The 22,498-nt window shown below is 38.1% G+C and overlaps 1 protein-coding gene across 4 annotated transcripts in view; it reads right to left on the bottom strand.

Annotated features, from left to right (window-relative positions):
• The window catches only part of LOC119648866 (heparan sulfate 2-O-sulfotransferase pipe), a 236,842-nt gene that overhangs the window by 36,756 nt on the left and 177,588 nt on the right, over nt 1–22,498 (bottom strand). For all 4 annotated transcript variants that reach the window (XM_038050752.1, XM_038050753.1, XM_038050751.1 and 1 more), the window contains exon 3: nt 9,153–9,208. In XM_038050752.1, coding sequence (XP_037906680.1) covers nt 9,153–9,208 — 56 coding nt within the window. The remainder of the gene's footprint in view (nt 1–9,152; nt 9,209–22,498) is intronic.

The raw sequence follows: 22,498 nt of genomic DNA, 5'->3' as shown, positions 1-22,498 counted from the left end.
TCACTTCCTAGAACGCTTAACCTCAGCAACCATTAATTGAATCTGAACAGAACAGTATTATGTAATATAATACATGTAATTGATAGGTTTTACATTACCCAATAAATAAGAATGAAACTATACTTCTTATGAACTAAAGGATCATAGGCGTCATGCAGTAAATTCGCTTGTAAATGAACTTTGTTAGTTATAGTGGCATTTCCTGCAAACGTTCCAATATCGCGCCGTAGATTATAATTTCCATCGGAATGGAACTTTTAATTTATCTTTTCCAGAAATTTCAGTAGGGTTGTTTCTGAGAATGAGTTCTATCCCAGTAGAAGTTTATAATTTGTAACCCCTTACTCCCCTATTTTGCAACCAATGTCAAATCTGATATTTGTTTCGTGATACACCTTTCCATTAAATACAGTCATACAAAGCCTGGAGGGCTTATTAACACTGATGAAGGGGAACAAGTGGTTCCCGAAATATCGGTATTTGCAAACCGAATAAATTAACACTACCGAATAGGAAAAACAAGTTTTTATTATTTCAAATAATTTAATCCCTAGAAATACCGCGTATTTACACTCAGGTGTAGCTGTTTTTTTGAGAAAATAACAAAAGGATGGATAGACACGAATGTCAACAAAAAAAAAATTACCAAAGCACAAGAGATGAGCAGGGCATTGAATGCATTCATGGAGGACGGGCGAAACTTCCATTTAAAAAATTCCGAAAAGGTTCCGAAAAACGAACGGAAACTGATTCCTGAAATATTAGTTCTTGCGAAATAAAAAACTCTAATAGCGACGAAAGCTGAGTCTACATTGGAAACAGAATTCGCTATGGCAACTTTGTAACAATACATAAACTCGCTGGAAGGGGTCTATAAAATGATAATGGTTAAGCTAAGAGGAGACAGGCCTCCACAGTTCAAATGCCCAGTTTTTTTTTACGCTAAGTTTTGTAGACCCTATTTCTACAACAAGGCCCATGTTCTATTGTTATTGTAAGGAAGAATCCTCTAGAAGATATCCTAGCTGTGACAAAGCGTAGATTGCTCGCGCAGAGCTAGAAATCGGATTGGACCAAATAGCTCACGTATAAGGAACATTTGGAGGAAAGCGTCTCCCAAGGTTAGTGTCTCTATCCTCCTACTGCCCTATTTACTTACTGGTCAGTATGGATAGGCTGTTGGGCCGCATTATGTGTAAAAGATTATTCCAGATTTTAAAACGAGCAGGGAACAAGTCAGAACAACAATATAGATTTCACACTGCCCTATCAAAAGTGGGTGCCATCGACGCAGTATTATGTCTAGCTGAGAAGGCAAGTTGCATGAACAAAATACTTTATCATTTTCACTGTCAACCCGATTTGAAGTCCATCCAACCAAGTTGTCCATGTGTATCCAATAAATCCTCAAAGACCATTTTACATCTAAGAAACTGCTCTTTAGCACTGACGCGAGCCCAATTGAATATTCATCCACCAGTAGATTGCCTCAACTATCAATGTATGACCGGATCAAACTTTCGCAACAAACTACACTGCCTATGCCAATGACATCGTGCGTGTAGCAATAGATGAATATCATAAAAATGTTTTTTGGGCATGGACTTCGGTCAAGTTGAAAACAACAAGTCGGGAAACCGACAGCTTGATGCTGCAGGTATAAAAGGTTTTGTGTTTTTCAATGTGAGGAGCGTAACGCAGTTCTCCATTGGCTGATAGCATTGACTCGAGATATTTAAATCGCTCAGTTCTGTCAATGGCAGTAAGCTGCCCAGAACTGAGCGATTTAAATATCTCGGGTCAATGCTATCAGCCAATGGAGAACTGCGTAATGAAATTGTTTCAGACATTAATGCGACCTGGATGAAGTGGCATTCTGCAACTGGTGTTCTTTGTGATCGACATCAGCGAACGTCTCAAATATAAAATGTCGGCCGTCTGCCGCTCTCTATAGTGCTTAGTGTTGGCCGACTATAAAAGGCAATGAACGGCGTCTTGCAGTAATGGGGACTAAGATGTTGCATTGGACTAGTAGCGTGACACGTTTTGATCACATCCGAAATAAGGATCTCCGCGATCGATATGGGGTTACACCGGTCGTGGAGAATCACGTAATTCGCAGCTAACGAGAATTTACTTAACAATATGAGTCTGAACATCGAAGTCTGAATGGGAATTTAAAAGCCCCGCGATTACGTCCAGATCACGCATTTGATATAATAAAATGGCGAAACTGATCACAACGAGCCGACCCCGCTTGTGAACGGGACAAAGGCTAAAGAAAAAGAAGAAGATGTGAGGAGCGACGAGTGCATGACAGGTTCGTGTCAGATAGCTAAAACTTCCATTGCCCTTTATTTTTTAGAAAGCGATTTAAATAAATCATTTGATGGAAAGCCCTGTATTGATAATAGTCAACCTCATACGCTTCACATTCTGAGTTTAATATTATTAGCAAATGCGAAGATTTTAACCTACATCAGATATAAAAAAGGGGCTGGGACGAAATAGATTCTTCATGAATGGAATTTTAATATTTCACACGAATGTCAATTATTCTCGTTAATTATGACGTCTGCATCTTATTTGTATGGCTTATGATGTTAATGCTGTTAATTCGCACGAAATTGATAATTCAGTGAATTTTTTTTTAAATCCCCTCTTTGCATGTTTGGGGAGCGGTTTAGTCGTTTTGGAGAAAAGTGCGTGTGACAGACAGACAGACAGTGAATCGATTTTAATAAGGTTTTGTTTTACACAAAACCTTAAAAAATTAAACCAGTTGAACACAATTCTGAGGTCATGCTACTAATTAGTGATAAATTGAAAAAATTTTTTGGAGTTTTATGTGGGCTAGCAAATATCGCGGCATCATGCGGAATCATTTACTGACTTTCAAGGAAATAGCAGTTCCAATTGCCATTATGTTCAGCATTGGGAAACCCAGTTTGGATGAAGGCTCTCAATTTTAAGGTATACAGGATGAATTCGACACCACATTATCACATTATCGTAACCATAACGACGTCAAAGAAAATGGCATACGTGGTTCTTGAAATGATACACCATTGACAACCTGCCTAAGCAAGCTTGAGCTATTGTGAAGGGGAGTTTTTCGAATGGGAACGATTTCGCAAATTCTTGAACTCCTATAAGTAAGGAATTTAGTGAATGGCACCAAAAATTGCATTTAGAAAAGTTTTCAAAGAGTAGAATGCATGCAAAGATGCAGCAAGGACAAAATAATTCTCACTGTTCGAACAAGCCAGTAAGGCTTTAACTCATCTATAGATATTTCCAGTTCCTCTTGAGAAGCAGCTCATCCTCCACAATTTTGTTCGGTAAAAGGTCTGATTTGAATGGAGTTGGGAGGATCTTTGATTACCATCGCTGTATTACTCGCCCATTTGATCAATTCCCATCCCTTCGATGGTCAAACCAATCTGCGAATGCGCCTCTTTCGCATTATCCCACCGGTCGAAGGTAAGATCTTCATCTGCATTACCACGAGGAGCCGTCCATTGTGTTTGATAGTCGGGTAGCAAACAAAACCATAGATGGCAATGGATGGACGACACTGCGGTAAATTTTGGATTTGAGACGTTCTATTTTAATAATGTTTTGGTTTTAGAGAATACCCTAAATAAATTTGATGTCTCACAGTAGTAAACTAAAGCTAACAAAGAAGAATTGTATCTGATGTATCAAAATGAACAAAAAGATAAGAAAGTATTTTCTATTCTGTTGGGAACCATCAACTAAAAATTTAGAACCGTGGCTTTAGAGAGTCAAATATGAAGGCATCTGAAATGCATTTCAAGCATACCAGAGGTTTCTGTATCTCCACCAATTTATCATGAACAGTGTTTAATTTTGAAAGCCTCTCTTTAAATTTTATTATCAGTTGTTTGATATTAATACATATGTTCCTTCAACGATAACTGAGCCAATCTAACACCGCATAACTGTTCTGCAATGATTAAACCACTAAAAGTTCTACTTTTCCAAACTTGAATAATGATATATATTGTGATAAACTCGAAGAGATTCTATAAATTATTACATATTATAAGTTTGCAACCTATCAATTACTAAAATGTATCCGATCAATTCGCTGTTCTTAATGCTTCATCTACATATCTAGATGATATCTAACGTAAGATTTCATTTGGGCAAAGCCTAAAAAACATGACCAATTCTTTAATCTCAACTATCTAAAAGTATTAGCAGTTAATGATGATAGATAGGTGTTCAAATCTACACGTCAATTTTGGTTTCTCCTTTCACCACATAAACTATTTATCGTAGAATTGACATCTACATATTTCCATTTGAAGAAATTTAATGGCTTCATCTTAAAACCGTTAAATATCCATTGATAGGTTCTACATGATATCGAATGGCTTCCAAAATCAGTTGGAAATCGCGTTTTTTTGCTTGTCTCACGTAGATTAGAACACAATGAGGGTACATTCATCTGGATAGAATTGCAACATTTAGAGATACAATTAATCAAACTTAAATGGGGTTACGAAGATTATCTTTAATTCAAAGTGCTCGCAAAAAAAAAATATTCTAGTGATAGCGCTCTGCGTGATATTACGATGTATCTGCCACAATTTTGGAAAAGAATAATACAATTGCAAGTAAATGAAATTAACGACATTTCCTTTCCTATAACCTTATCTGGAGCAAACATTCTAACCTAACAACGGATAATTATATATATAGCATATCAAGCATGACTTTGTAATTTCCGGACATCTTTTTTGCTTCCAAATGAAAATCCGTGGATTTTCTTTTCAGATAGTATACGTAAACACGCAAATCGTATATAAAATTTATAAAAAATCACAAGGTTCATAAAGCGGCTTATAAAACTAGAACGGAAAAATTAAGCAAAATCTTGAAAAAAATTATGTATATACATATTTCCCGTTCAGAGTGAGGTTTTCAAAATCTGAATGCTTTTTATAACAAAGCCAAATGAGATTTAATCCAACACTGGAACAAAACTCTCGTAAGAATTGATAAGTTGACAAAAAAGATGCAGGGAAAGATAAAAAGCAAAAGTATTGGACAAAATCGTGCAGAATCTTCTCCTTACAGTCGAAAATTTGCTAGTTCGCATGATCATGTAAACAATTAGAATTGAGATAGAGCCTAAATATGCAAAATGTAGAGAAAGATGCAAAAATATGTTAAAATATGGAAGTTAAAAGTACTCCGCAAGTAGGCTGATCGTAAGACCTAAAAAATTCGAACAGAGAAGTTTCGAATAATTGAAGTTTGTCTGCTTCAGTTATTCGAAACTTCGAACGCTGCCATTTTAAATCAATGTAGCCTCTCGAAAACTATGTGTAACATTCAAACAGTTTTATTGAAAACTATCCTTTGGTAGAATTAGATATACCACATCAATAAAAAAAAATCCCTGGAATTACTATCGTCTGCCAATCGTACCGATCCAATTTGAACCTCATTTTTGTTTTTTTCTGACATCAATCTGTTCCTAAAATTCATCGATATTATCAAGCAGGTTCATTTATAATTTCTAAGTTGTCACAATCTCGTCTGATGTCGGATTTGACCCAATACTAGTACTAAGTGCGGGTGATACGTTAATGGGAGAATCTGTCGAGTACTCCCCATAACATCGAACACGACCGATCCCCATGAAACCGGCACTATCACAGTCAGGGCCAGTGACCTACTCAGAACTGAATTTAAATACGTGTTATGAAATTGGTTCACCCATTAGCACAGCCTGGGTGACGTAACTTTCCACTACAGGTGTTCTTTGTGATCGACGTATGAACAAACGTCGCAAATTGAAAATTTACCGCATTGTCGCTGGCCCTGCAGCTCTCTATGGTTCCGAGTGTTGGCCGACTATCAAAGATAATTAACGGCGCCTCGCGATAACGGAGATAAAAATGTTACGTTGGACCAGTCGCAAAACGCGCCATGATGACATCCAAATGAGGATATCCGCGATCGATATGGGGTTGCACCGATCGTGGAAAAAATGTAAGAGAGGCGTCTTTGATGGTATGGTCATGTAATTGTAATAAGTCGATGGGAAATGACCAAAATGTCGGGCGAAATAGTGATGGCTTGATGCACTGGCTGGTGATTTGACTGTCGTACATGCAAATCAGACCTTTGGCTGAGCAAAATGGCGCAACCGATCATTACAAATCGAATCCTTCTGAGCAGAACAAAAACTAAAGAAGAAGAAGGAAACAAGAAGTGTACTGGCTTTCCGACTGACCAGCAGTGACGGGCAGATGGTTGGATAGTTGGCTTAATCACCACTTTTTCAAAAACTACTAACTGCTAGCATCATATAAGCTTTAAATGCAGTGAGAGGCCTTAAATTGTGAAAAGCAACAAAATCTATCGAAATCACGACTGAACTTTGGAAAGCGAAGAACTGGCATCCAACACCCTGACTCAGTGACTTCTTTGATCATGTTGTTGAGGAAGGTATAGGATCGTTTGACTGGCAAGAAAACACGACTGCTCCAATATGGGAAAACAAAGGCCGTCAAGCCAAATCGATTTGCTTGATATCCCATACTAAGAAAATGTTTGGACGTATTCGCGACATCCTTCAAATCATCAAGAACAAAGCTGGGTATGACAAGAACTATGAAACTATTGATACAATACTATTTACACGACTACACATAGAAAAACACCGTGAGAAGGATCGACGTCTTCACGTATCACAACATCACCTAGTACTAGAGAATCTCGTTAAGTTAAATTGATCTAACCGGATTCGAAAAACTGAGCTCAAAATGTGGTACTTATATCAAAACCGCTTCGTGTCTCTGTCGATGTTCGTCTTACCGTTTTTCTTTATTCTTGTCATGGACATTTCTACACGCGACATCCAACGTCCAACGCCCTTCACATGAGTCTATGACCATAATGTTTTCTTCGCGCATTAGTGCAACTTGGATCAAATAGCGTTCTGTGTGATCAACGCCTCAACGACCATCTCAAATATAAAATTTACCACAGTGTGATCCACTCTGTCACTCTCAATTGTTGGTAGGCTATCAAAGACAGTGAATCGCGCCTAGCGTCAGTGGAGGCAAAGATGTCGTGTGGAAGTAATTAGATATGCAGTCCCAGCGATCGTGGATAAATTATGAGAAAAGGGCCTTCAATAGTGTAGACATGTGATTTGCGCTGACGAAACCTCATATGCTAAGATTGGTCTGACCATCAAAGTCGATAAGGAACCATCAAATGGCCGGCTGAAATAACGAGGGCTTTGTGCATGGGATGCAACTTGAGAACCTCTCACTGCAATCCATTAAGAGAGCAAAGACTTGAGAAGTGGTTCCAGGTTACACTCTGTTATGGACCTTATCTGAAAAGAGTCAACATCATAGTTTTTCCTATCAAGAATCACTTTTGCAGTGTCATTGTCAGCTTTCATACTGGCATTCTGACATTCTAATGAATTTCCGCACCTTTGTTGGGATGCCAAATTTTTTATTCAATAAGTCTTATTCTTTGAAAGGTCCAGAGAATAGTCATGCGATATATAGATACTGACACATGACCCACAATGAATAAAGGTATCAGGAATGTTCCAATGAAAATTAAAAATGTTTGTTTACCTTGACTCACAGAAACGCCGCATCTTGAGAAAGTTAAAAGTTAAATCTGAATGATAATTCGGGTGACTGTGGTCTGATTGCCTGCATTACCTCACGGAGTAGCATTCGAAGAAGTGGCGTAGTTTTCTTATTCTTGGATAAATTTTATGTGTTCAATGGGTGCAGAATTAGAAAATCAACTCATTTTAACCATTTCCATTTTCCAGGCTTCGCTGAATTATTAAGGTTGAGGTTTCAAACCGACGGTGTTGAGTCCACATGAATCATGCCAATGTCGGGTTTTTGAATTTATATATTGGAAGCCAACAACACCTGTAACTGCTTTCGATCACGCTGCCTCGCAGGGCAGACGTAAAGTAGCGTCAAGACGAATTTGCATCTGCCCCCGTGAAAGAAACCGCCAGCAAATGTTTTTTTGAAAAACTAGGTTTTTCCCTGAAGATGAGTGGTCTATGCACTAGAAAGATAGCTCCTCAAAAGTAGTTAAGTGCGGTATCGAGTAAATGACTTTCGATACCTAAACAAATTATTTAAGTTAGTAAATTTGCTAACAAAGCACCAATTGCATAGGGCAGAGCCTACACTACTAAACTATGCTGCTCGCAGAGCAGAAATAGTAAGCCAGTATCTGAATAAACCGTAGTCAGTACCAACATTTTATAACGTGGTTTCATAACTACTTCTAATTTCTAGTTTCGTCGTAAATTCACTCGAACTCTGCTATCACCCAAAGTAGTTATAAAAATCATAAGCAATCGCAGATAGCACATATCCTATAAATCCAGTCCATTTCACTGAACTCACAAAGAAAAGGCAGTCGCCAACAACGGATGAATGATCCCAAGTTAGAAATAGAAAAGGAAAAGTATATTAAAGTATCTTTCTTCAGAATTTTCACCATATAGACACCGCAGAATCGAGCTGAAAAATTTAGAATCGAGGACAGTATTTCAGCGCTGTAAAAAAAGAAAAATAACCCTAAAAGGACCCAGGCGAAGAAATATGCAAAGGACGAAATTTAATCTGATCTTTATTAGGAGTTATACGCAGAAGTCCTTAAAAAATAATAAGCATTCATTGATTAGAGGAAAAATCAAGCCAAGAAAAGCTAGCATTATTCAAGTCACGAAGAAAACTTTTTTTAAGATTAAAGTGAAATAAGTGAGCGAGTGAGCGAGCATTCGTAGATATTTCCTATGTAAATGCTTATCTAGAAAATTGTTATATTTTAAAGGAAGAAATTACAGTTTCAAGAGGAAATAGTTCCATAAATAGCCAGCCAAAAGCCTAAAAAGTATTTATAGTTTCAACGATTTTAGCAAAGTAATTTAGTCAATAGAAGAACGAGCCGAAAGATATTTTTTAAAAGATGTTTTATATAAAGCTAGAGCGGCTACCAGTGCAACATTTCCTCAAAAGTATTTATTTCTTATTTTCGATAAATTTCAATTTAATTTTTGGAAATATATCTTTAACACAAAAAAAGATAGATATTAAAAGTTTTCTACTTACTTGACCGGTACTTTTTAAATACTGATAAGTTCCATGGACGCCCTTCAGATCAGATTCTGAAAAATTGGGAAAAGAATTCAATGAGACAAGCCAAATATTTTTAGAGGTACAATTTTACATTTTTGTACAACTTTAAAAGGAATAAAGAGAATTACCAATATTATGAGAGATATAAACCCATTTCATTTTTTGCTTTGTGCCTTTCATCATTGGAACTTAAACAAAAAGCGATTCCCATTAAAGAGATAAATCGAACTAGATTTAAATCTACAATTCATATTCTTTCCTATATTATTAGCAATTTAAAATAGCTTTGGGATAAATTTTCCTCAATTACAATAACAACTGACCCACCCACCTTGATGAACGCTCTCCATTCACACCTAAAACATAAATTATACCTTTATATCTGTAATGCAAAAGACCTCATAAATAATAGTGTCATGTTATTGTACCAACTCCATATCTGAACTTGGATGAAAGTTACCTGACGGGATATCAGATATCTGTAACATGACGATAACGACCCAGTCGACAAGAGAAAGATTATGAAAAACTGGTACAACGGAAATCACCACTATGCAGTTTTCTACGTACTATGCATCCATATCTGATACACAAATGATGCTGCCGCCAGCCATACGATATTCAGATAGCGCTCAACTATCAGATACAACAATTATAAACGATACTACCTGAATGCTTAACAGTGTCACATGTTGGGAAGAGGAAAATCAGTTGACAACAATTTGTATCCAGGCATGGGGAAAACTATGGGAGAAATGACACATGAGAGGTTATCAAAAGATGATCGGCGGCTTTGGAGGACGCTTATTAGGTGGGTCTCAGTTTAAATTGAATTTTCGCAATCGGTGCAGAATATCAACGTCAGTGCACGTCTGCAGCTGTCACCGCACCTGAGAATTGTGTTCAACATTCCGAGACTCGTGATCGATAAAATTGATGAAATCTTTGGGATGGATGTGAGGCTTCACAGGCATGCGAGATGTTACCTTCCCTGGGCGAAGTTAGATTTCTGATTGATTTTACAAGAAATGCCTCAAATAATATCGGATCACATATCACAATATGGCATTTAATATGATGATCATAAAAAGGCTTACAATTATAAAATTATGAACGATATTAACGTCCATAAAGTTCGTGAAGAGAAAATGTCAAGTAAAGAAGGTTTTCTATGGTACAATCTTTTTATATATTTAGTTTTCGTGGGAAAAGCTCTACAAGCCTTTTATCTTGATGTGTTTTAACCTCGCCTTCTCGTTGATTCGAAATATACCGACGTTAACTGACAAGGTAAAGATGGGCCGTGTCAGATCAACTTTACCTAGTTGGTGAAAATCTACCACTCCCTTGTGCAAGAACCGGGAGTTGGATGAAATTGCAATAGGATAATATGGTACTCGTCTCCCTTCATATGAGCGATGAGCGATATGTGTAACCTAGAATGCGCTAACTATTCTTACATAACATCTCCTTCGTTTCAACTCCAGCTAAATTTTTCACAACAGTCAATGCCTTTTGGTAACTGCTCTGCACCATATCACTTTGAGGGAAAACACGCGTCGGCGCAAACAGAATTAGGACGCAGTGCCAAAAAAAATTTAACTTAGTCTACACCAAGCAAAAAATTGGACTCTTCCAACGTCTAGGTTCTAAGTGAAAAGGGAAAGGATGTGAAGGCTGTGTTCCTATGTTTCTTTCTGACACCCCGGTCTGTGTCGCTTGTTCGCCAATGCGGCTTTAAACGGCTATATCTCCGTTAGCATTGAGAATCTCAAGAATAGGAATGAAATTAGGGATCATTATTTTACGGGAAAAAAAGGTTCTGCCAAATGGCAAGTAGGTTGGAGGGTTTAGGAGCTGAAAAAATGACGGAAAAGTTGAGAAATCTTTTGAAAAACTTCAAACGGCTATATCTCCGGAGAAAAGTATAATTCTTTAAATGAATTCTTCCATGGAACCCAAGTAGGACAAATCCAATATATCACCATCGTTATTGACGAAGAATAATTGGAAGAGGACAATATTTTTCTTCTAACAGGTACACAATTTCAATTTCTAATGCAATTCGTTGATTAACAAAAGTAATTCATAGATTAACAAAGAAAGAAAAAAGATTTTGTGAAATCTAAAACACATATCTTAGAAAATTGTTAAATGTGAAGAGATTCAGAAAAACTTTCCTAAGTTTCCCAAAAAAATCAAGCAATGGAAGGCATTCTATTGACTTAAGGTGTATCGGAGACGCTAACAGAGGCGGATTCTTTCGCTCCTGGTAATAAAGAACCTGTTGCGGCTTTCAGGAAACAAGAAAATCTTTGCGCAGTTATTTTCAGCCAATCTAGTCGTGACAATTATCGACAAATCTGCAAACGCTTTATGCAACTGGATGAGTCCAAGTGTGCAAGTAATCCACAGTTGGCCTTTCGAAATTAGACTCATGACTCATTCTGAATCCGACACCTAGCACCCCCATTCAAGTAGTCCAAATAGACGGCGTTATTGGTGATCCTGACCCCAATATACATCCTCCGACGGCAGAGGAAGTTGATTTCGCCGTGCGATCACTGAAATCACACAAAGCACCGGGCGCAGACGAGATTCCAGCCGAGCTGTTACAATTCGGTGGAACGAGTCTACTAAATGCGATACACCAGTTACTGCTGCGAATCTAGGAGGACGAGGAGATCCCAGACGATTGAAGCAAGAGCATCATCTGTCCCATCCACAAAAAGGTAGATAGATTGCGTTGTGAACACTTCAGAGACATTTCACTTGTCGGTTCGTACTATGAATTATTGACTAAAATTCTGGAGAGAAGAATAAGACCCACACGCCGAGCGAAAAGAATAAGACCAGGTTCCTATATACATACTAGTCAGTAGGGGGAGTTTGCAATGGACCAAAAAGTCTAGGCCATTAAAGAAGTCGAGCGATTTGATAGCCAGCAGATGAAGCTCACCATTATATCAGCAGATGATACGATTCATTTTTCCATCACATACGCACCAAAGACAGGTCGACCTGATGCAAGATGCCTTCTAGAAACTTGTTGATGCAAAGACCTGCCACGTACTTGCTGATAACTATATCATCATTATAAGCACCGTTAATGATCATGTGCGTGCAAAGTGGACGATATCAGGTGCCACGGGGGAAAAGGAGGTAAACGATATTTACACCGGTTTCCCTAAAAGCCTTTGGTACCGTTGATCACATTATTCTCCTTTCCAAACTATCATATTTTGATCCAACTTGCCTCCAGAATCGTTTCTTGGCTTTCCTCCCGCCTATCATGCTACTCAGCCCGTTCATTCACTCCTTCTTCTGGTATTCCCCAAAGCTCAATAGTTGGTTCTACCCATATTTTTCATCAATGACCTCCTCTCTCTCCTCACCAGCCCGTATTTACTTTACCCTGACGACCTTAAATTGTATATTTGCTCTGTTTCGTCTCCACTGGACTGTGCTCTATTCCAATTCAACCTCGATGCTCTGGTCCGTTGGTGCTCGGTTAACAAGCTGATACTGAATGCCATTGAAAATTCTATTCGCTTAAACCCTCCGAAACATCCTTCTCCTACGGTCCTAGTGAACAACCCCTTCCACTACTAATACCTGGGTGTAACCTTCATTAACATACTTCGTATTAATTCCCACTTCGTAGACATCATTGATCGCATTTCCAAAATGTCTGATTTAACCTTACGTTCCTGCTCCGAATTTATCTCAATCTAGACCTCCTTAAAAACTTTTCAATACCCTTGTGAGAAACATTCTTGAATATTACTGGGTGGTGACTGCCATGCTCTTCAAGCTGTACAACGTAAGTTCACTCGGATCTTTTTTTTCAAAAAGAATCTTCGCCGTGTGGACTATACTTTATGGCTCCACTGCGTCAATCTCCCTTCCCTTCATCAATGCCGCAAATTTCCTTATATGTGTACCCTTTTCAAACTCTGTAATTTCCTGATGGGTTGCTCTGCCAACTCCGATATTATTTCTTGCATTACCTCTCGTAGTACACATAGTGCGGACATTTTCAAAGTCCCTTGGCGGAACTCGATATCAGCTTTTACTCCCCGTTCCCGAGACCAGCTTAAGTCTTTTGACTCCATTTTCTTCCTTAATTTGAAGCGCAAGGTAAGCCATTTACTTGCTACTATGCACTACAAATTTACTTACTATATATAAAAATGAAATAAAAAATAAAAAAGGGTTGGAGCACGCAATGAGCATAGCGAACGTAAAGTCAATTTTCTGAAGGTTTACGATCTTGTACTTGTGAATGCATGGTTCATCAAACAACTGTCTCATCTTCCTAACATAAATTTTAAAGTGGAAACAGTAAAACACTAATCCACTATATCCTCTTAAGACGCCGACAGTTTACGAGTATCACCGTCACTGACTGCAAAGCTATTCCCTGGAACTCAACATTGATTCCTGTCTTTAAAATCAAGCTACCGATAAAACAGCGTGAGAAATGCACTGGCATGCCGCGCATTAAATGGTGGAGATTCCGTGAGAAAAAAAGAGGAAAAGATCTGACTTACGCAATTACCAACCATCACTAATATGGAAAAAAATCCAACCACCGGGGTCACCAAGCAGGTAAGCGCTTAATCAACCGCGATACTGGGCAATGGATTGACGATGTCCAAATGAAAATTCTTAAAGACATACCTCTACTATAAATTTCTTAACGATAAAGCGGTGGCCAATTGGCAACTTTGCAAGAATGCCAATCAGGAAACAAAGAAACCGATCGCTATTACCCATTGATCTTTACAATAAACTGGACATTCGGGACGCCGAGAGAGATCTACATCAACTTGTGAAAAGCACGCCCTAACGCACACAGGATAGCGAACACCTCTATATCGTTAATGACAAGAAGTACTTTGCTTACCAATCTACCAGCTCCGGCAGATACATGCCAAAAATATTTCGAGAAAATTTCAACGGAAGAACTTGTTCATCCTTCACTTCCGGCATTTAGAGCAATTCCACCTGTCAGTGCGACTGAAGTCGAGGAAGAAATTAAACGAATCAAATTGAGGAAAGCCACGATATCGCATCTGAGCTCTGTAAAGCAAAGAGCCGGGACCCAATACTACGACACAGTGAGTTTCCCGATCGAGTTACTGAGGAAGGCAGAAGATCAGCTGGCTGACAAGAAAGTATGACCGTTCTAATATGGAACAAGTCGGAATACCGGAAGCTCGCGCTTCGGGTATAAAGGTTTTGTGTTCATCTTATGTAAGAGACGCACATTTTTCTGTCCGTATATAGCTACAAATCCAACATAATCCTTCATATTTTTCCAAACTACGAGACATACGTACATATTAGAGCCATAGATATTACGCTCACCCTAAACAAACAAACTGCCTATTACCTACTGTACACATATATGCACGTATCTAAATTTATCATACCCATATTTCCGATTTACGTCTTATATCTATCTAAATTAGGCACTACCCGCAAAGTTCATTAGCACGCATATATTATATACCTACATACACACATGTCTGGTTGACAAATAACTAAAAAACTAAAACAAAATAATTGTCTGCGACCCAATTCCTAAGAACCCATTTCGTTGTAATATTGACGAATTGATATGTGATGATGACGTCATGCGGGTTGTAGAGTGAACGAAATTCACAAAAAATTGTAAAGTTTCACCCCCTATAACTTTGTTAATAATAGTTGGATTTTCTTCAAACTTGACCAAACTGTGCATTATATTCTTCATTACACGCATGCCAAATTTTGTACTTCTGGGATGAACATAAGGGGGGTGCCGGGTAAATTTCTAAAATGTGGAAATATACTATTATTAACTTTATTTGTGCAGATATCGGAACCGGATATATTTTGAGGCCTAGATTTCGTAGAGATGCACCACTGTGATTTTTTTCAGATTTTTCGGTTGGATAGGTTCTGAGAACGAGACCTGTTACACTTTTTGTGGGTCATATTTTGAACCCTCACTCCCCTATGTTCCATCTAATATCAAATATTGAACCAGATCCGAAAAGTACTAATTGAGACCTTTCATTTGATACCCTACATGGCTACATTCTGTGAAAAAAAAATTTGCACCCTCCATTCACATGTACGGGGAGTCCCCCTTAAACTTAACATAAGATGGCGCCACTGACTGCATGTAAAGGGATCACCAGATTACATACTCTCACCAATTTTCGTGACAATCGGTCCAGCCGTTTCCGAATAAATCGGGTGTGACAGACAGACAGACAGACAGACAGACAGACAGACAGACAGACGGACAGACGGACAGACAGACACCGTCTCGATTCTAATAAGGTTTTGTTTCACACAAAACCTTAAAAAGGAAGGAAGTCGAGCAGAGTATCCAAACCACCGTCCAATCTGGTTGCTATCCCATAACTTAAAGTTTTTGAACGCATTCTTGACAACAGTATTCACGATATCGTTCAAATGACCGCGAATCACGGTGGAATTCTCAAGAACTGCAGAACTGATGTACTACAATCTGCAGGGTTACTTATGGAGAAACACCGTAAGAAATACCACCTTCTTCCTTTTTCTTTTTGTTGTGGACGCTGACATACAATACATGCAACGATGATGATGATATTTACCTAGCGTTTTAAAGCAAAGCTGGCCTTGATTTTAAAAACTTGGATGACCGCCCGATGCAACTCGGTCTGAAATTAAATCTGAATAAAACAGAGCTTTAAACGACCCGCAATGCTGACCATATTGCCTCCTATAGGGTACTGTTGGTCCAACGATTCTTATTATTATTTTAACGACCGATCCTAATAAACCACGCACTATCACTGTCGGTGGCAGTGATCTACTCAGAACTGAGCCATGCAAATATTGTATCTCGGATCAATGCTACCAGCCAATTGCGAGCCGCGTTGTGAAATTGCTTCACGCACTAGTGCAACTAGGATGAAATCGCGTTCTTTGTGATCAATGTATCAATGAACCTCTCAAATTCAAAATTTACCGGTGTGTCGTTCGCGCAGTCGCCCTTTATGATTCTAAATGTTGGCCGACCATAAAAGACAATGAATGGCAGCTCGCGTAAATGAAAACGAAGATACTGTGTTCGACGTAACATAGTTTGATCAAATCCGAAATGAGGATATCCGCAATGGATAGGGAACTGCACCGATCATGGAAAAATTACGAAAGAAGGATCTTCAATGATATCATCACGTAATTCACGCTAAGATGGGGCAGTTCACTTGCCAATATGGGACTGAATATTGAAATCGATGAGGAACAGTCACAAGACCTGCCAAAACAACGTTTGTTTGAATGCCTCGCGACTGCATTCAGATAAGGCCCACGACATAGCAAAATAGTGCAACTGATCAACACCAACTGACCCCGATTCTGAGCGGAATTAAGTCTGAAGAGGAAGAAGCAGAAAAAAGTCTACGCCATGTCAACGCGGGCGTTACTCTAGAATCACATGGTAGACTGGAACAGTGGGGGAACAGTGCAAATTTTTCGGGAAATCTAGGAGTGAGTTGAAAAACAACAGACACGTAGTGCACAAACTACGCCCTCTTTAGCATTCATTGGCAACCATGTGTATTAAAGGGGAAGGTGGATCAAAAAATGTTAATATAAGAAAAATTTAAAAAGAAAACAAAACATATTTTTTTCGTTCTTGCTATTCTAGATGTGTTTTTTATGCATATCTCCTGTCGACTCGTTTGGGGAGTATATGAAACCCATAAATTCTCAGTTTTTAAAGGAACATCACACTTAATGTTGTGCATGTTATAGGTCTATATCTCTGCAGTAGTACAAACGCGAACATAAACAGCCATGGCCGATCGGAATTCAAACCTCAGGTAATGGAAAGAAGATGCGGGGCTCAGCCATATCGACCATCGTACCGTCAACATTCTTCGCCTTCGCTGATTCAGTGCCGAATAAATCTTTCGCTTTTCCTTACTTATCTATTCTCAATAATAAAAAGTTTGTTGAAATTGCTTTGCACTTCTTTTTCACTGCTAATAAAATGTCTATATGATATTACTGGTGATATTGCATTTTTAATCCAGAAATGCAGAAACCTTATTAAAATTCGTTCACTGTCTGTCTGCCCATCTGTCTGTTTGTCTGTCTGTCTGTCCGTCACACGGATTTTTCTCGGAGATTGTAGCATCGATTAACACCAAATTTGGTGGAAAGCTGGGAACTCTGAACGTTCACGCATACAGTAAGTTACATCCTGTTACGTCGAATTTAAGGTTAGGTCCCCCATGCAATAGGTGGGTGTAAATTTTTTTTATCAAATATGGGTATCAAATGAAAGGTCTCGGTTAGTACTCTCCGAAGCTGGTCTCAGTTTTGACATTTGTTGGAAAGGCTTGTAGTTCGGGAGATCGAAAGTGATCATTTATTTAACGGGGCCATTCTTAAAAACTGCCCGACCTGAAAATCTGAAAAAATCAAGAAGCTGCCACTATATGGTGGCTAGGCTCCATACCGATACCCCTTCAAATAAAGTTAACAAAAGTACATTGCTGTAATTTTCAGTAATTGACTGCAGAACCCCCCTTAAGTTCATACTAGCACCACGTAATTTTGCAGCAATATAGGCTATAATATAGAGCTTGATTCTATCAAGTTTGGTGGAAATCGCACTATTACTAACAAAGTTATAATAGGCCAAATTTGTCGCTTCTTTGGAAATTCAAGATTTTGAATGTCAATATCCCCTGAAAGTGAATATTCTCACATAATATATGCACATATTACGTGTTACGTACTAATGGGACAAATTCACACTCAAATGTATGTATAAAGGAAATACATCGTCCAGCTTGCGGTTTCCCGACTTGTTTTTAAAATAAGATAGACTCATCTAAACTTTGTAGATTATATCTATAAATACGACGGTATGGATAAAATGAAACTAGTTGACTGCATAATGCACTCCAGTTATCCATTCAATCGGATCAAAGTAAAATTCACTTTTTCCCAATATTAGTCATAATAAAGTGCTTAGAGATGCAGATATGCAATTTTCACTGAGATAAACCATAAGTAAAATCGATTGCCCACTCAACCGTGTTTCACTATTAATTGAATTTTGTCACATATCATTTCGTTGCTTCGTTAATTACTGAACTAAAGCGGCCTCCAGCACTTCAAAGCAGCAGCATAAAGTGCAAGATTTATTCGATAGCGTATGCAAATCTGTGGCTTTTCGCTTAATTTGAATAGAAGTCCGACAAGGCATTTTCTCTTCAATCTACTCTAGTGAAAACATCCGGTCATTAGATTTTGACTTGATTAGCCTCATCTAGATTGATGGAATAGAGAAAGAAACTCAGATAGACAGTGCGAATGCACAGGTTTATGGGCCGCGGCTTAATACTCGTTGTTATCGCAGAAAGTTAATTTAACGTAATTCAACACTTTAACTGTTATGCACCTTTTTAACCCACGAATGTGGAAAATGCTTTAGTTTTTATGTAATAGAGTGCGTTGCGGAGTATCCTCTGGTCGATTAACTGAATTGTAAACGAGAACTCTTAGCTTGATGATAGTTTTCCATTGAATAACAGAAATGACATAATTTCGCGTTTAATTCAGATTGCATGAGTGACCTTGCAGTCGTTAGCACTTGAATATATTTTAAAATTGTCGAGTATCCACTTTTTAAAATGCTTCCAAAATAATAGATTGTTCAAAGACTACCGTTCCTCTCAATTCACAAGTCTTCCGCAATCTGAATCTGAATTGATCCTTTTTATTTTTTATTTTATTATTTTTTAGAGTTTTTTGGCCCGTCTCTCATCCATCAGTATCGGATGGGTTAAATGAGTAAAAGTGCAACCAAAGTGCCTCTTCAAGGCAAGTGAATAATTTCGAAAGTGAAGCCATTCATTTCACACATTAAGTGTAGAGCAGGGTCCCACCTTTTCCAGTCCATGCAGCCTGATACACTCCAATTATATTAGCCTTGTTATTGTCCAGCCAATTATTCCAGTTTGATTGCAACTCAAGATAGTTGTTTGTTGAGAAATCTGCATCCACAGATGGAACTGCAACTCGCATATTACGGATAGCAGGCGACATATTCAAATTCTTCCGGTTTCATTCAACCCAGTGGCCAAGAGGAAGGCAGATTATCTATACAGAAATATCTTTCACATGATTAGATTTATTCATAGTGCAATGTATGAATGCAATATCCAATTGTCGGGAAGTTTGCGGACGTTTTGGTATGTCTCCTGTCCAGATTATGTGTTGTGAGAAAGATACTTTTGCAACGTGATCTTTGATTTGTGAAACTGAATCCATAATATTAAGATACTAACGAGCCGGGTCGGATTCAGTTCAATGCCTGCTCTGCAAAACCTTTTCTGCCTGGTCACGCATGTCCATTAGTTTCTCTATGCAAGCTAAAGTAAAAGTCAGACAAGTTTTGAGAATTAGCTGATTTAATTCAAATCTGAATGACTTATTCATATTAGCTGCAGCGAAAAGGGAAACTTTCTTATGTTAATTTCAAAGCATCCAACGAGCGCCGTCCGTCCGTCTGTCATAAAAATGCACAAAAATCATTTCAATATTAATTCAAAGGCAGAGAAAACCTCAAAGCCATTCAACCTATTTTCAACTTGAAACCTACAATCATCACCACCAAATTTGCAACTGTCCGTCATTTGCATGAAAGACATCTCTCCATTTGCTAATAATCACAAAGCATCAAAAAAGATAGGAAATGACTTCAGATAGAACTGTCCAGAAAAATTTTAACATATCAAAGTGGAGTTTTCACTGTGGGTCTTATTTGATTTTTTTGACTCTTCTATTTACGTTTACCATTCATTATTCGAGCACTTCCTCCAAATTATCATCATCGCAAGTAAAAGAAATGGAAACCATGGGTGACTGGCGAATTCACAAATTCACTTCAATGGCTGGGAAAACTACTAAGTGTGGACAGCAAACATAATTTTGTTACCCAGCAGGTGGGCCCTGGTAATTTGAAATAATTTGCCAAATTGCGATCACCAGTCGGAAAATATTTTGTGTTTCAGATTTTGTTTTTATTTTCACGATTATGGCGTTAGAAATTCATCTATCAATGAAAATTGCAGTTTTTAGCTCTTTGTACAAATAATAGTTGAATAAGAATGCTTTAACTGCTCTATATTCAGTATTAGATAATAGATTTAGTCAAGTATATACTATAGAATGTAATAATAGATTTACAGTTTTTTAAATAATTTAGGGTATAAAAAAATGAATTTCAGAAAATCTAATGCGGAACGGATACGCTTCAATTCTATCAACATTTTGCAACTTTTGCAGTGGGTCCTTCAAATAACGCTTTTTAAACGTCAATCATGTATGTTTCAAAATAACTTGCATAATTTTATTATTAAATTTGGGGGATTAACACTACAAATTTTTTATCAAACACAGAGTTTGCAATTCATCTGTCATCATAATATGGTCATTTCCTTAGCTTCAGTGGGCTGAAACTGACTACAGATTAGAAAAAGATATTCAAAGTTGTGGACTGGAAGTTAGATATAAATTCAGTTATAACATTTGAAAATTTGATATGTATGTCACATTGATAATATAATCTTCACCATGTTCGTCTAATGTAGGCAGAAACTCAACGACAACTAACCACAGATAATTAATTAAGCCATAATCAATTTGAGAATGGTTTTGTTCCTACTCTCTTTGGAACTATGTTCGCACTTTGGCATGTCTGCCTAACATGTAGCAGGAAAACAGCATATGACAGATACGGATAAGTAGGTCACAAACAAAAACTTGCAAGGAAAAGGAGAGTTGAATAGAAAGCGCATACAGAGGACTTGGAGCTCAGGACAGAATTGAAAATGGCCAGCGAAATTCGCTGCGGAGGTGAAAAACAATCAATCAGCGAACAGAACCAGAACAAAACACAGCTTCATGGTACCTCAATTCAACCCAAAAGCCTTGCCTTGCCTTGATTCGGAGTTTAAGAATAACGTTTTGAACCATCTAGAGTTTAGGGCGAAACAAATTGCAGAGTTGGCTAGTAGTTTTGAGGAGGGAAGGGAGTTCTGGGAACGAGGCTTATTACACTTTTTTGGAGCACACATTTTGAGCCCTTACTACCCTATTTTGCATCCTATATCAAAAATATCATCAGCTTCGAAAAACACTAACGGAGCCCTTTCATTTGATACCCAACATGACCATATTATGTGAAAAAAATTACACCCCCCTTCACATATTTGGGAAGCCCCCTCAATCTCAACACAAAAAAGCGCCACTTGCTATATGTAAACGAATTCACAGACCACATCTTTTCCCCAAATTTTGTGATAACTGATTTAGCCCTTTCCGAGTAACTCGGATGTGACAGACAGATAAGCAGGGCGGCAGTGTAAGCATGGTATGAACTGCGAATGCTACGGAAGCTTATAATAATAATTCAGAGCAATTCATAGTAAATCAGTCGTTACTAAACCAACATTAGTTAAAACTTGTTGAAGTCAATTACTTTACGTATTTTACGAAAACATTTAAATACAAATTTTCCATTTCCTTCGTACTTTCCATTTTGATTCTGTAACGAACTGTAAACCACAAACAGCCGTCTTTTATTAACTATACCGGCATCAACAAAGTAAGAGCTATAATAAATAGCCTAATGACAAAAGCAGAGATCGGCGTTCATTAACATCGCGTCGGCTTGCGAAACGCCCTAACCGATCCTATTTCGCATCAACAGACTAAAAAGATAAAAAAGGGAAGAATCTCCCACGAAACCACTGGCTAGTTTTGGAGCATAAGGAGCCAGAATAGGCTTTTCCTGATCTAAGCACAAGCTAGCTAAATCCAAAAAGGAGTGAAACGAAGCCGAGAAAATAATTCGAAAACGAAACCCCCAAGAAGCCCTGGGCAGGATAAAAGTAGATCCTGCACTTATGGAGCTAAGCGACAACGTGACGTGAATTAGGCGAACACAAAAAGAAGGACTGCTATTCAATTTATCGAAGAAGAACAAAGATCACGATGACCTACAAAAAAACAACGAGGCTTCACTCGGCGAACAAGCCACCGTCCGCGGTATTCGGCCAATGATTATAATAGAGTGCAAAGATCTTGACGAGAACAAGAAGGAAATTTGCGAAGCACTCAGAGACCAATTGAAACTGAAAGACGTACAAGAGATGGATATGAAGAGGCTAAGGTGAGGATACGGCGGAACGTAAACAACGACTCTTACTATGTCTGTTGCGGCAGCTAACAAAGCATTGTCTGCTGGTAGA

This window comes from Hermetia illucens, chromosome 2 (genome assembly GCF_905115235.1).
Source record: "Hermetia illucens chromosome 2, iHerIll2.2.curated.20191125, whole genome shotgun sequence".
Lineage (NCBI taxonomy): Eukaryota > Metazoa > Arthropoda > Insecta > Diptera > Stratiomyidae > Hermetia > Hermetia illucens.
The sequence above is the reverse complement of the archived record's forward strand: the minus strand, read 5'-3'. Positions and strand labels throughout refer to the sequence as shown.